Genomic DNA, 11,390 nt, shown 5'->3' on the forward strand with positions numbered 1-11,390 from the left:
AACGGGGCGGGGCCGCCGCCGCCATCGCCGCCGCCGCCGCCGCCGCCATGCAGGTGAGGCCCGGGGGAGCGGGGCCGGGCGCGCCCGGGGCTGCGGCAGCCTGGGCGGGAGGCCGAGCGCGTCCCCGAGCAGCCGGTGCGGCGCTCTGCGCTGCTGTGCACAGCCCCGCACAGCCCCGCGCTGCTGCGCGGCTGAGGGGTGAGCGTGTGTGCGGCGGAGTGCCCCGCTCCCGCTTGAATGAAGTGTCGTTAATGGGAGAAGAACCTAATTACTTTATGAAGTGCTGAGAATTTGCAGCATCCGCATTGTCCAGAGAAAAGAGCATTAAGGGCAGGTTAACAGGCTGTAAGATCCACCTCCTTTGGTTTGTTTGAAAGCGCAGCTGGCTGGCCTCGTACAGATGTCCTGGTTGTCCCGCTGGAAAAGAAAGTGAAAACAGATTGTCCCGCTATTCCTCGTGTATAGGGCTTGTTACATTGTCTCTCCTTGTTTCAGCCACTTAGTCATACCAGTCTTTTTACTGCTTTTCCACTGGGTTTTTTTGTTTCTTTGTTTGTTTGTTTGTTTTTGTTTTGTGGGGTTTTTTTTAACTGTGAATATTCGTTATCCTCGTTGCCTGTATCAGTGCATATTCCTACTCTATTCCTTTGTGTCGTAATACGACACGAAAAGACGACATGGACATTGCTGCTCTCTAGGTGAACAAAAAAGAGGGACCTTTATTTTCTGACTCCAACATTTATAATTTTCCAAAAGTGACAATGGATTGGAGGGTGACAGTGCCACCTCTCCAATGACACTGGACAGACCAAGAGTCCATCAATTCTCTCCTCCTCCATGAAAGAATGCAAAACATAAGTTGTTTACAGAACTGTGTGTGAGAAAGTTTGTTACAAGAATGCAAACATCAGAAGGCTTAACAAAGTCTTAGAAAATCAGGGTAACACCTTTGCAGCTGGGGGGACAAGAGTGACGTGTAATATTCAAGATGCAAAGGAGGCATGCATTTATGTGGTGACATAATGATGCTTAGTTTCTGTTGCTTTCCTAATAACTCCAGTGGTTGCTTTTACTTCCTTAACTGCCTTTCCAGGATTGGGCAGATGTTTTCATGGGTTATCCTCGGATAATCCTGAGATATTGTCGAGTTGCAACGTTATCTGCTCAGATAATGTCATTGTGTATAGAAAGTCATGGGGTTTTTTCCCCCCTTTGTTTTTGCTAGTCAGGATTTTCTCCTTTGTTTTGCCGCCTGCATTGTTTTGCCTTTACCTACTCTAAATTTCACCTTTACCTCTCAGTTTTGTTTTTTTTTTTTTTTTTTTTTTTTTTTTGACCTCCATATCAGGAGGTCCTTCTGATTTGGAGATCAAAAAAAACCAAAAACATAAGCCCTACCTTTATTACCTTGGGCCAATTTAACATTGCTAACAAACTCCTCAAAGTGTCCTCTTGGAGAGGCACAGCATTCCTTGGAATCGCTGGTCAGTCTTACTGGATGCTTATTGCACAGCTTGCGCCTGCTTCCAGCTCCTGATGGCTTTGGGAAGAGCCTGGGGAAGGAGGCTTGGAGTGCCCTGCTGCCGTGAGAGTGCTCCTTGTGCAATGGGCTTTCATTCATCCTCTTGAGGGCTTCTTGGATAAGCGCAGACAGGGGGCCAGGGGAATTGCCGTGGGTGCACATGCCTGGCACCTCTGCAGTAAAACACTGGCTACCAGCCCAGCTTGTAACACAGGCTGCAGTTCACCTCCTTGCACAAACACAGTGCACACAAACTGTTGCAGGCACATTTCTTAATTGGACAGGAACTGACTAGTCCCGTCGCAAGATGAAGGAGAGTGCTTTTATCTCTAGGTGGAACAGCCAGCAGCAATCTGTTCTTGAGTCCACTCCATGGACTGGGAATCAAATTTTAATAAGGTTGATTCAGCTGTTTGTTTTAAGGTGGTTAAAGTGAAGTGAAGTCCCATCAGTGATTACCGACTTGTCAGAGTACAAATAAAATAGAATAATGTTGTGTTCTCATGAACATGGAAGGTGCCTGATAATCTCTCCATGAAGCTTACACTGGGCCAGTGTGTTTGAACGGAGCAACAACAAACCCAATAGCAAGCATGCCAACAGTGTGAGTCACTCTATCTGCTTTTCCGATCGGTATTCCCTTTCTATTATTTGATTGCTTTGTCCCACCCTCCTCATGGATTATTGTACAGTTCTCAACTTACACGAGCAGTTCCTTAGGGCTGGGACTTTAATTATATTTTGCACAACACTGTAGCATGAGTAAGTTAGAGTAGATAAGAGTTTAGAGGGATTTTGCAAGAGTCAAGGACATGCCTTGATGTCTTCAGCAACACATCCCCAGTCTTGACACTTTGTCTGTCACCATCCTCCCTCACCCGGAAGGGGATGTCAGTGGGGAAGATTTCTTAAACAATGTAATCCCAGCAAAAGGCAGGGGGTGAGGTGTGCATGTGGGTACAGTGCCAGTCTGTGTCACGGCAGGGCAGGGCTAGGAGGAGCTGCCAGTTTCCTTGGCAGCTGGAAGTGTCACATGGGCAGAAAGAAAGTAAAGAATGGACACAAACTGGGGTCTTCAGTAGTCCACGGTCCTGGTACTCATTTTGCAAAGACTGTTTTGGATGAAGACATCACCGTACCTACGGCTGCTTCAGAAAAGACTGAGGGAATTCTGATCTTCTTTGATCTGGGTTAGCTTAAGTGTCTTACAAAGGTGGCATGAGCTAGTTTTGATGATTTTGCCTGATGTGGTGAAAAGCAGGTGTAAGTGATGATGTCTTCAGACACTCATCTAGATCTTTAGCAGGACAGCTGGCCAAGCGTTTTTCTCAGGCACAAGTCTCTTGCCTAAGTAGTCTGACCCAGGGGAAAGGGGTCAGTGTGAAATAACAGGATTTTTATCTCCAATGCCTCTGCTTTCTCTGAAAAGGAGGCTGTCTGTAGGACAGATTGGATCATGGATGCATGGGTGTGGATTCACAACTTCTTTGTTCTCTTCCCTTGTCTGTCTTGCCTTTTTTTAGAGAGAAGAGAAGCAGCTGGACCTGACCCTGGAGACACTCATCAGTCAGGTGGCCGACCTGAAGAACTCCTTGGTCAGTTTTATCTACAAGCTGGAGAACGAGTATGACCGACTCACATGGTAAAGTGTCTCACTGTTGATCACTGCCAGAGCTCTTCAGACTTGGCTCAAAGGATTCATTAAAAAACATTAGCTTCTTGTCTGTAGGTTTCAATTTTCTTTTTACATTTGTGCTGGAGGAACCATTACACATCTTCCACGAGAAAACCAGTTGAAAACCATTGGCTTCATGCTGTAGAGTAATTAGAGTCACTCTAACAGCTTTTAATCCAGACCTTTTGTGGGAACTAGACTTGTATCTGCAGTGAGTTCTCAGAAAAAAGGCCTTTGAGACCCGCATACACTACAAAATGAGGAATAGTTCTTTCTGCATTTCTTGACCTTTTCTGGCTTTTTGTGGCTCTGATATAAACTGAGCTTTTGTGTTTTTCTGATTCTGCTTTACTGCAGTTTGACAGCCTTGCAAGATGGCATTCTCTTCCTGGAGAATATGGAGCATAAAGATGTTATAGCGGCAGCTTAATAAACTGTATGGTATCTTAGTGTCTGCCACTGCAGCAAAGCTTCACGAACAAGTTAACCTTTATAGTTAACATTGCAGAAGGCAGGAGAGCTGATGAATCCAGCACAGAGACTAAGCTGAAGAGGACTTCTTTGAAAAGACAATCAGTTATTTAGCTTCACTGCATCTTAGTCTGGATAGCCAAGCTATAAATATTTTCGTTTCTGGCTGTACTGCTTTGGAATGAAATTGTTTCTTAGACCTTGCTCCAGAGTTTCACTGGGAGAGGTAGTGAAAGGAAAGAAGTGCTTCTGTGTGTGTTACTGAAATCCCACACAACTGCCACTTTCAGTGGTGCTGCTTGTAATGTCCCTGAGGTATTTGCTGCATTTGAGCCTTTTCCAGTTAGGACTGGGGTTTGTCCATGAATGCATATTCAGCCTAGGTTTTACTGCTTACTGTCTGGAGTAGACTGATTTGAGGACTAATAGTGTTGTATCCTCGCTCCTCAGCCATTTGAGTGAAGGAGAGAGAAAAGTCCTATGTGATATCCCCTTTCCATGTTCTATCTTCTTTATTTGCTTTTCCAGGCCTTCAGTTCTGGACAGCTTTGCATTGCTCTCAGGACAGCTGAACACCTTGAACAAAGTGCTAAAGCATGAGAAGACACCGCTACTGCGAAACCAGGTGATCATCCCCCTGGTGCTGTCTCCGGACCGCGATGAGGAGATCATGGTAAGACATGTCCTTTCAGTCCTCAGAAAGTGCTTGAGGGCTTGAGTATTCAGCTGGGCATTCCTCAGCTCTGGGTGTAAAGGAAGAAAGGGCAAGAAGTGCTTCTGCCTGAGAGCTGCTTTGCCGTGTGGGGTTTTCACCTACCAGCGCTTGCACTGGATACACTTTACAGGAGGTGTTGCTGTTACTAACCAGGCACAGTGCAAATTCCTAGATGAGTTGTTGAAACTTCCTAACGCTCTCCAGATCAAGGTTTTCCCTGTAGCCTTGTTCAGCACCATGGCCTGTGCCCTGGTCTGGAGCTGCCTGGTGCTGGGCTGGAGGAAGAGGCTCTGAGTGAGGCTTGTGCCCCCCTGCAGCGGCAGACGGAGGGGCGTGTGCCGGTGTTCAGCCATGAAGTAGTGCCCGACCACCTTCGAACTAAGCCCGACCCTGAGGTGGAGGAGCAGGAGAAGCAGCTGATCACAGATGCAGCTCGAATCAGCCCTGATGCAGCACAGGTAGGTAAAGAAGGGTTTGATGCTTCTGCCTCTTACCCCTAAGGCACAAGATGCCCTTTAACTGCTTCCTCCACCCTTCCATTTCTCTTTTTCTTCTGTGTCCTTTCCTGTCTGAATTTCTCCAGTTGACCATAGCTGAGGTTTGGTTTCCTCCACAGTTTCAGGAGGGTATCCAGCTCTCTAGCTGTTCACAGAAGGGGCCCTCCAGCCAGTCAGAGGCAAAGGCTATCCCATCTCCACTGTGCCCTCCTGCATTAGCACTGGGCACTCTCAGCTCAGCTACCAAAACACTTATATTTGGTTACATGGATCCAGGGAAAGGAAAGCTTGTTCATTTATCTTGCTGATTTGTACTGAGTTGGAGGTATCCTGGCAGTTTCTGACAGTTTTCATTTTGCAGAAACAGATCCAAAGTCTGAACAAAATGTGCTCAAATTTGCTGGAGAAAATCAGTAAGGAGGAGCGTGAATCTGAAAGTGGAGGTATGTCTCTGAGGTGGAAGTGGGGTACAGGGTTTAAGCAGCAGATTTGAGAGAGTAGAGGGCAAAATAGGTATATTGGAGAGCCTGAAGTATGGGAAACACAGTTGAGCAGCACAAATAAAAACATTCCAGAAGATGCAAGATTGGCTGTCCTGGAGCCCCCTAATTTGAGAAGGGAGCCTGTGGGTGCAATGTGTCTTCCTTGTGTGACCTGTGCATGGCAGGAAGGTCACTCCAGCCCTTTGACATATCTGCCTTTGAGGAGGTGGTAAGTATCTGCCGAGAAAACTTCCCCATCAACTTTAATTAATAAAAATAGCTGTGAAAATGCAGCAGCTGTGAATGAGAAACCCTTCAGCTATGTTCTGAAGGAGTCTCCATGTTGGCAAGCTCTTGTGTGATCCTGTCTAGATAATGGGTGCTTCAGGCTCATGGCCAACCTTTTCTGGTTGTGGTGTTCACTATTCCTGGGAGTGCCACACACTACTCATAAAGGTAGTGGCATTGTTTTTACTCTCATCTTTGACACAGGACCTGAGCACAGGTTCTGTCTACTATCTGGGAATAACAGTATAGCTGGGCACATGGGTGGCAAAAAGCTTGTAGACGCCACGTTGCTTATGAGCTTCCAAAAGGGGGTGGTTGCTATTGTTTGTCTGAATCACAGTGCTTCTTACCTGCCATAGCATTCAGCATGCAATAGCCTTTAGTGGCAGCTTCTTGTGGGCATGGAGGAGTTAGCTCACTCTATCCTCCTTCCATGAGCAGATTATGCCCTGCTCTCAGTGAAAAAGCTCTTGGATCACCAGTGTCCATTGATTTTGCAGCTTCCTTGACCTTGCTGAGACTCTTGTAGGACAGTCTGTAAGAAACTCATCTCTATTGCATGCACTAAATAGCTGAAAAATAAATTCAAGACCAGCTATGCTACTTTTTAGACCTGATTGCCAAGTCTAAAAATAACTTCCAAATTAACTTCCTTTTTTACAGGTTTACGACAGAACAAGCAGACCTTCAACCCTGCAGATACCAATGCACTGGTAGCAGCTGTGGCCTTTGGGAAAGGGCTGTCAAACCGGAGACCCCCAGGCTCTGGGGCATCCGTCCAGTCGGGCCAGCCGGGAGCTGGTGCCATCATTGCAGGTGCCTCAGGCATGCAGCAGGTGCCAATGACAGGTGCACCAACTCAGCAGCAGCCAATGCTGGCAGGAGTGCAGATGGCACCAGCAGGACAGCCAGGTAAAGTTCCATGTCTGAGATCAGTTGAAATCCAGGGACCAAGAAAGACAAATGCAGATGTAGAGATTCTTCCCCAGTCACCTTGTAGATGTGACTAAGTATGAGGTTCCTTTCGGGCCTTAATGACATGAGTCAGGTTATAATAGAGGAGTAATACCTGTTTGAAATTGGCTCAGAGGGTGAGGTGGATCCCAGCCAACCAGCTTCAGCTTCTTAACTCCCACTGCAATGCTGTTTTAATAATAGACTTAGTGAACATAGGAATCAATATGGAGAGAGATCACAGTGTAGTTTTCAGGGATACTGGGGGTTTTCCTGTGAAATTTAAGGTGTGGGTAGGTAATAAAGTGGAAAAGTTTGATGATAATGAGTTATTTAAGGTAAGAAAAGAAAGTTTTCTGTAAAAAGTTAGAAGGATTTCCTATACAAAGTGACTTTGCTTAACAGCAGTAGATGACATTTGCATTGAATATAAAGTGAAATACATAGGCATAGAAATTTGACTACACGTCCAGCTCCTGGACTCTTACCTAGTTACATGTATTTGTGAAATACATCTATGATAGAAAAGTTCTGTAAAGACAATAATTGGATATTTAGTTGGGGCAGAAATGCAAACCAAATGCTAGGAATGTCTAGAAAAGGAACAGAGAAACAGGATATCTTTAGGCTGTTCTGTAAATCCATTTGGTACCTACATCTGCAATGTTATGGGTGGTTCTGATATCTCCTCTGCTAGAGAGCATAGCTTTGGGCTAGGGAGAAGAAACTGGAAGCATATAAAATCCCAAATTATATACAGCAGGCAAATGAGGAATGATTGCTCATTCTCTCCCATCATTCATAAGGATTGGTGAAAGTGCACCAATCAAAATGTGGGCCTGTAGATTTAGAACAAAAGGGAGATACTTTTCTGAATACTAAATAATTACACTGTAGTGCACATTGCCTAGTGTATGATAGGCAGAAAATGTTTATATGACAGGGAAAAAGAAGTAAGTACATAGACTTCTGGATGAAAAATCAGTCAACATCTAATCCTGAGGATACCAACTCCAATTCCTTGACCCTGAGCCGCAATATTCTGCAGGGATATCACTGCAGGCTTGCCCTATTCTGGTATTCCTACATAAAAATCCTCCACTGTCAGGAATGGGTTTGGCCTGGGGGACCTGCAGGCTAACCCTGTACTGTCAGAATGTTTATGTTAATTGCAATTTAGGATATCCGATATCCTAATTGGTGTTTTCTTCCCTGTCTATAATGACTGTTGTTCAGATGTGTACTTGAGCAACAGTATTGATCCGAAGTTAAATATGTATTTATGTAAGAGTTAGAAAGTATTTCCACTGCAATTTGGTAACAAAGAAGACCTCCTGTGATTCCTGGCTGAATACCCAGAGAAACTGTATCCAGGGTGGGGAGACGGCCACTTCTGTAGGCCTAGCAGAGTGCTTGTCCAGCCTGTGTGATGGGGAAAGTACCTCTTGATAAGGGCAGATATAGTGGGTTTTGGCAAAGGTCAGTCTCAGATGTGGGTGAGCCCCGTTCGGTTCATTGTTGCTTTTGGAGTGATATCTAACAGTATTTGTCTCCTGATTGTTAGTATCTATCAGTTACCTACCTGTCCATTCATTGCTGGTGGTGACCCACTAGGGATATGTTTGAGAAAGTTTAATAATCTTTATTGGTTTAGGCTTTTGCTTATCAAATCTTTTCTTGTCCTGCTGCACTATAACTTTCAGAGTTATCTTTTTTTTTTTTCTGGTTCAATTTGAAGACACTGAAGGAGTGTTTTTTGAATATCCCTCTGTGCTGCTCTTTAATCACTGTTTATTTTTCAGATCATCCTTATTTTGTCTAGCACTCTACACTTACTGTAAGCTGCTAGTAAGATGTCTTTTAACACACTCCCATGTGAGATTGGTATCAGCAGGGAGTAATAATGCCCAAGAGGTGGATGTGGTTACAAGAAATTAGGAAATCTGAGAGAGGCTTAGTAATTTAAATATACACCCTGACTATAAATAATGCTACAGGGAAGGGGATATAGCCTCTCTGAAATGGAAGTGGACTCAGTCTGGGTTCTTCTGTCTGTGCTGCTGCCAGCAACTTCTATGAGACTAAGTCCAACACTCCTGTAGGAGCGTCCTGATAAAGAGAAAGGCTTGCTGAGGATGAAAGAAGAATGGAATTGAAGGGGATAGCAGGGGGACACAAATTGTCAAGGAGATTTGTCAGTAGAGAAAGACGCCAATTTGTGGAAGAGATTGATCGTGTAGGTCAGAAGCTGGAAGGTTCTGTAGCAAATGAGCCTAGAGTGGAATTGGAAAAGCCCAGACAGGATTGTTGTGTGTCTTGTGTGCTCCTGAGCAAATGTCCTCTCATATTACTGATTTTGCACTGCTTTTTCTTTTTTCTCTCTCCAGGAAAAATGCCAAGTGGCATAAAAACAAATATAAAATCTGCCTCAATGCATCCATATCAGAGATGAGCTGAGATGAACCAGACCCGGGGAACAGCAACATTTATTACTGCTGCAGGCACCCCACCTGGATTCCTTGTAGGACTTCCAAGTCCCTTCACATATCCACACACCATATTTGGGAAGACAGGGTTTATGAGGCCCTTCCCTGGATTTTATTATGTGCTGAGTGGCTTGTGTGGAGCTGCTGCTGGCCATGTCTCCTGGACACAAGTACTCCTCTGTTCAGCCAGAGCAGAGGACTTTGCTTCTGGTATTGACGCCATCTTCTCCAGGTCTGGCCTGGAAGATAAATACCCTTTCCTGATAGAGAATCTGAAGAGCTGCACAGAGCTCCTTGTTTCTGCTTGTTCACTTGGTATGTTCTTTCTTTACTCTGTCTTGTTTAATAAAGACCTTGTTATGCTCGCTGTAAGACATTGTGTCCATCTCTCGGGTCATAAGGACTCTTATTTCCCTTTGGGTAAGGCTACAGAGCAGCTCCAATCTAAACCACACTGAAAATGTTGGAGGCCAAGTGCTGGAGCTGCAGGTCTGTGTGTAAAGGGGTGTAGCAAAGTGAGTCAGCAGGGTAGAAACATAAGCAGCAAATATCTTGTGCGTCAAAAACCAATTATGGCTATACCCCAGAAAGCAAAATACTGGGAAGGACTAATTCAAGGCCCACAGCAAGAAGACAGCGCTTGAGGAAATGAAGCACAGAGCTTTTGTATTCTGATGCTGCAGCAAATCCCAGCTGGATCTGATTTCACTTCCATGCTTCTCTACTTCTGTTTTCCATAAAGTTTATTAGCTGCTTCAGGATTCATTTATCACTTCAGAAAGGTATTTCAATGTGAGCAGGACTGTGACACTTCTGGATGGGCCAGGTTGTGAAGTCTGTCCCATTTCTCTTAGGAACTGGGCACTGTGAAGCCATCCCTGTTCTACTTTGAACTGTAACATATAATCTGCCAAATGAGAGATTCCCGTGAGACAAAAAGGTGGGTGCACATGCCCGTGGAGCCTGTCAGTACATACAGCACTATCCTAAAGGACAAATGTCCTGCCTATGGTTGCTCTTGCATGGACTTCCTTCTGACTTGTGTTGAAAGCCAGCAGTGTGTTTTACTCAATAGCATCTGTCAGCAATCTTCGGGTGAGGAAATCTCCACTCAGCAGATACAGCCTGCAGCTGCTCCTGCACTGCTTGCCTCTGAGCTAATCAGATCCAGCTTATTTGTGGAGGCTGTGAGCTGTTCTCCCAAAACAAAACCGTCCACAAAGCTGTGACTAGGGCAGTTATTGACCCATTTTGACATGCTGGCCCTTGAAAAGCACTGAGCTGGGAAGTAGAAAGTTGAGCTGGAAGCACAAACAGCTTATACAATAGCAAAGCTGCTCCGCTACGAATGAGCCCGTCTGGAGTGGCAGCATCCCAGCCAGACTGGTGGAATTGCTTTTTGCTCCTAATGAACGTGGAGGTCCTGGCTCTCTGGGATGCCCCTGACTGCGGCAGGGAACTGGTGTGGAGGCAGGTTACTGGTTCCAGTGTAAGTGGTTTGTGCAAAAACAAGCCTGGCAGCCGGGGAGTCGGAGCCTGCCTGTTCCTGTGGCGTGCTGAGAACCACGGCGATGGCTGTTCCCTGCTCTGTCTCATGTGCTTGCTTTGGTTGGAAAGGAAGGCAGAATACTGTATGTGTCAGATCCTTGGCACTCGTCATTCATGGAGCCTCAGCTCTAGGATTCTGCTTCGCTTCATCCCCTCAGACTGGTTTCCTTATAAAGCTAAAATGCCTTGGTGCCAGAGCTCAGGGCCAGCAGCTGGCTGGAGCGATTCGGGCAGCCCGGGACACAGGCAGGGCATGGCTGCCTGCTACCCACGCTAGCCTGAGTAAAACGCCTCCAGTGGGGCAGGCCAGACCTTTCACACAATTGGACCGGAGGAAGGGAAACACAGGCAGGTTTTTTTCCGTAGATTATAAAGCAGGGAGGCTGGCCAGGCTCCCAGGCTCACCAGCGTAACTTCCTGCATGACACAGGCTGCCTCGAATTAGTTCTTGTGTAAATTAGAGCACTGTTGTTAGGAAAACAGTTGATTTTAAACTGATGTGTTCCTGCTACAGTGGCTGGTAGGTTGTTCTAAAACAGTTTTCCTTGTTGCACCTTAGATTGAAGCTGCATTTCTTTAATTCCCTTCAAGTCAGTGGATTTTCTCTGGAAGGAACTGAGCCTCTGAGTTGTTAGTACCAGAGGAGTCAGATATTATGATCAAGCTTTCCTGATCCTTTTTTAAGACAGACTGAACTCATGAAAGTCCCTTTTACTTTACGGCATATTTTCCATTTCTTGACTCACATCCAA

At 45.6% G+C, this 11,390-nt stretch overlaps 1 protein-coding gene across 1 annotated transcript; it reads left to right on the top strand.

Annotated features, from left to right (window-relative positions):
* Window positions 1–9,462, top strand: MED8 (mediator complex subunit 8). Its single transcript, XM_038144256.1, has 7 exons — window positions 1–53; window positions 3,046–3,164; window positions 4,197–4,341; window positions 4,701–4,841; window positions 5,242–5,323; window positions 6,314–6,562; window positions 8,992–9,462. The coding sequence occupies exons 1-7, from the start codon at window positions 48–50 to the stop codon at window positions 9,054–9,056; spliced, it is 807 nt and encodes a 268-aa protein (XP_038000184.1). The 5' UTR covers window positions 1–47; the 3' UTR covers window positions 9,057–9,462.
* Window positions 9,463–11,390: the final 1,928 nt, after the last annotated feature.

The sequence above is a fragment of the Motacilla alba genome, chromosome 8 (assembly GCF_015832195.1).
Source record: "Motacilla alba alba isolate MOTALB_02 chromosome 8, Motacilla_alba_V1.0_pri, whole genome shotgun sequence".
In the NCBI taxonomy this organism is placed as follows: domain Eukaryota; kingdom Metazoa; phylum Chordata; class Aves; order Passeriformes; family Motacillidae; genus Motacilla; species Motacilla alba.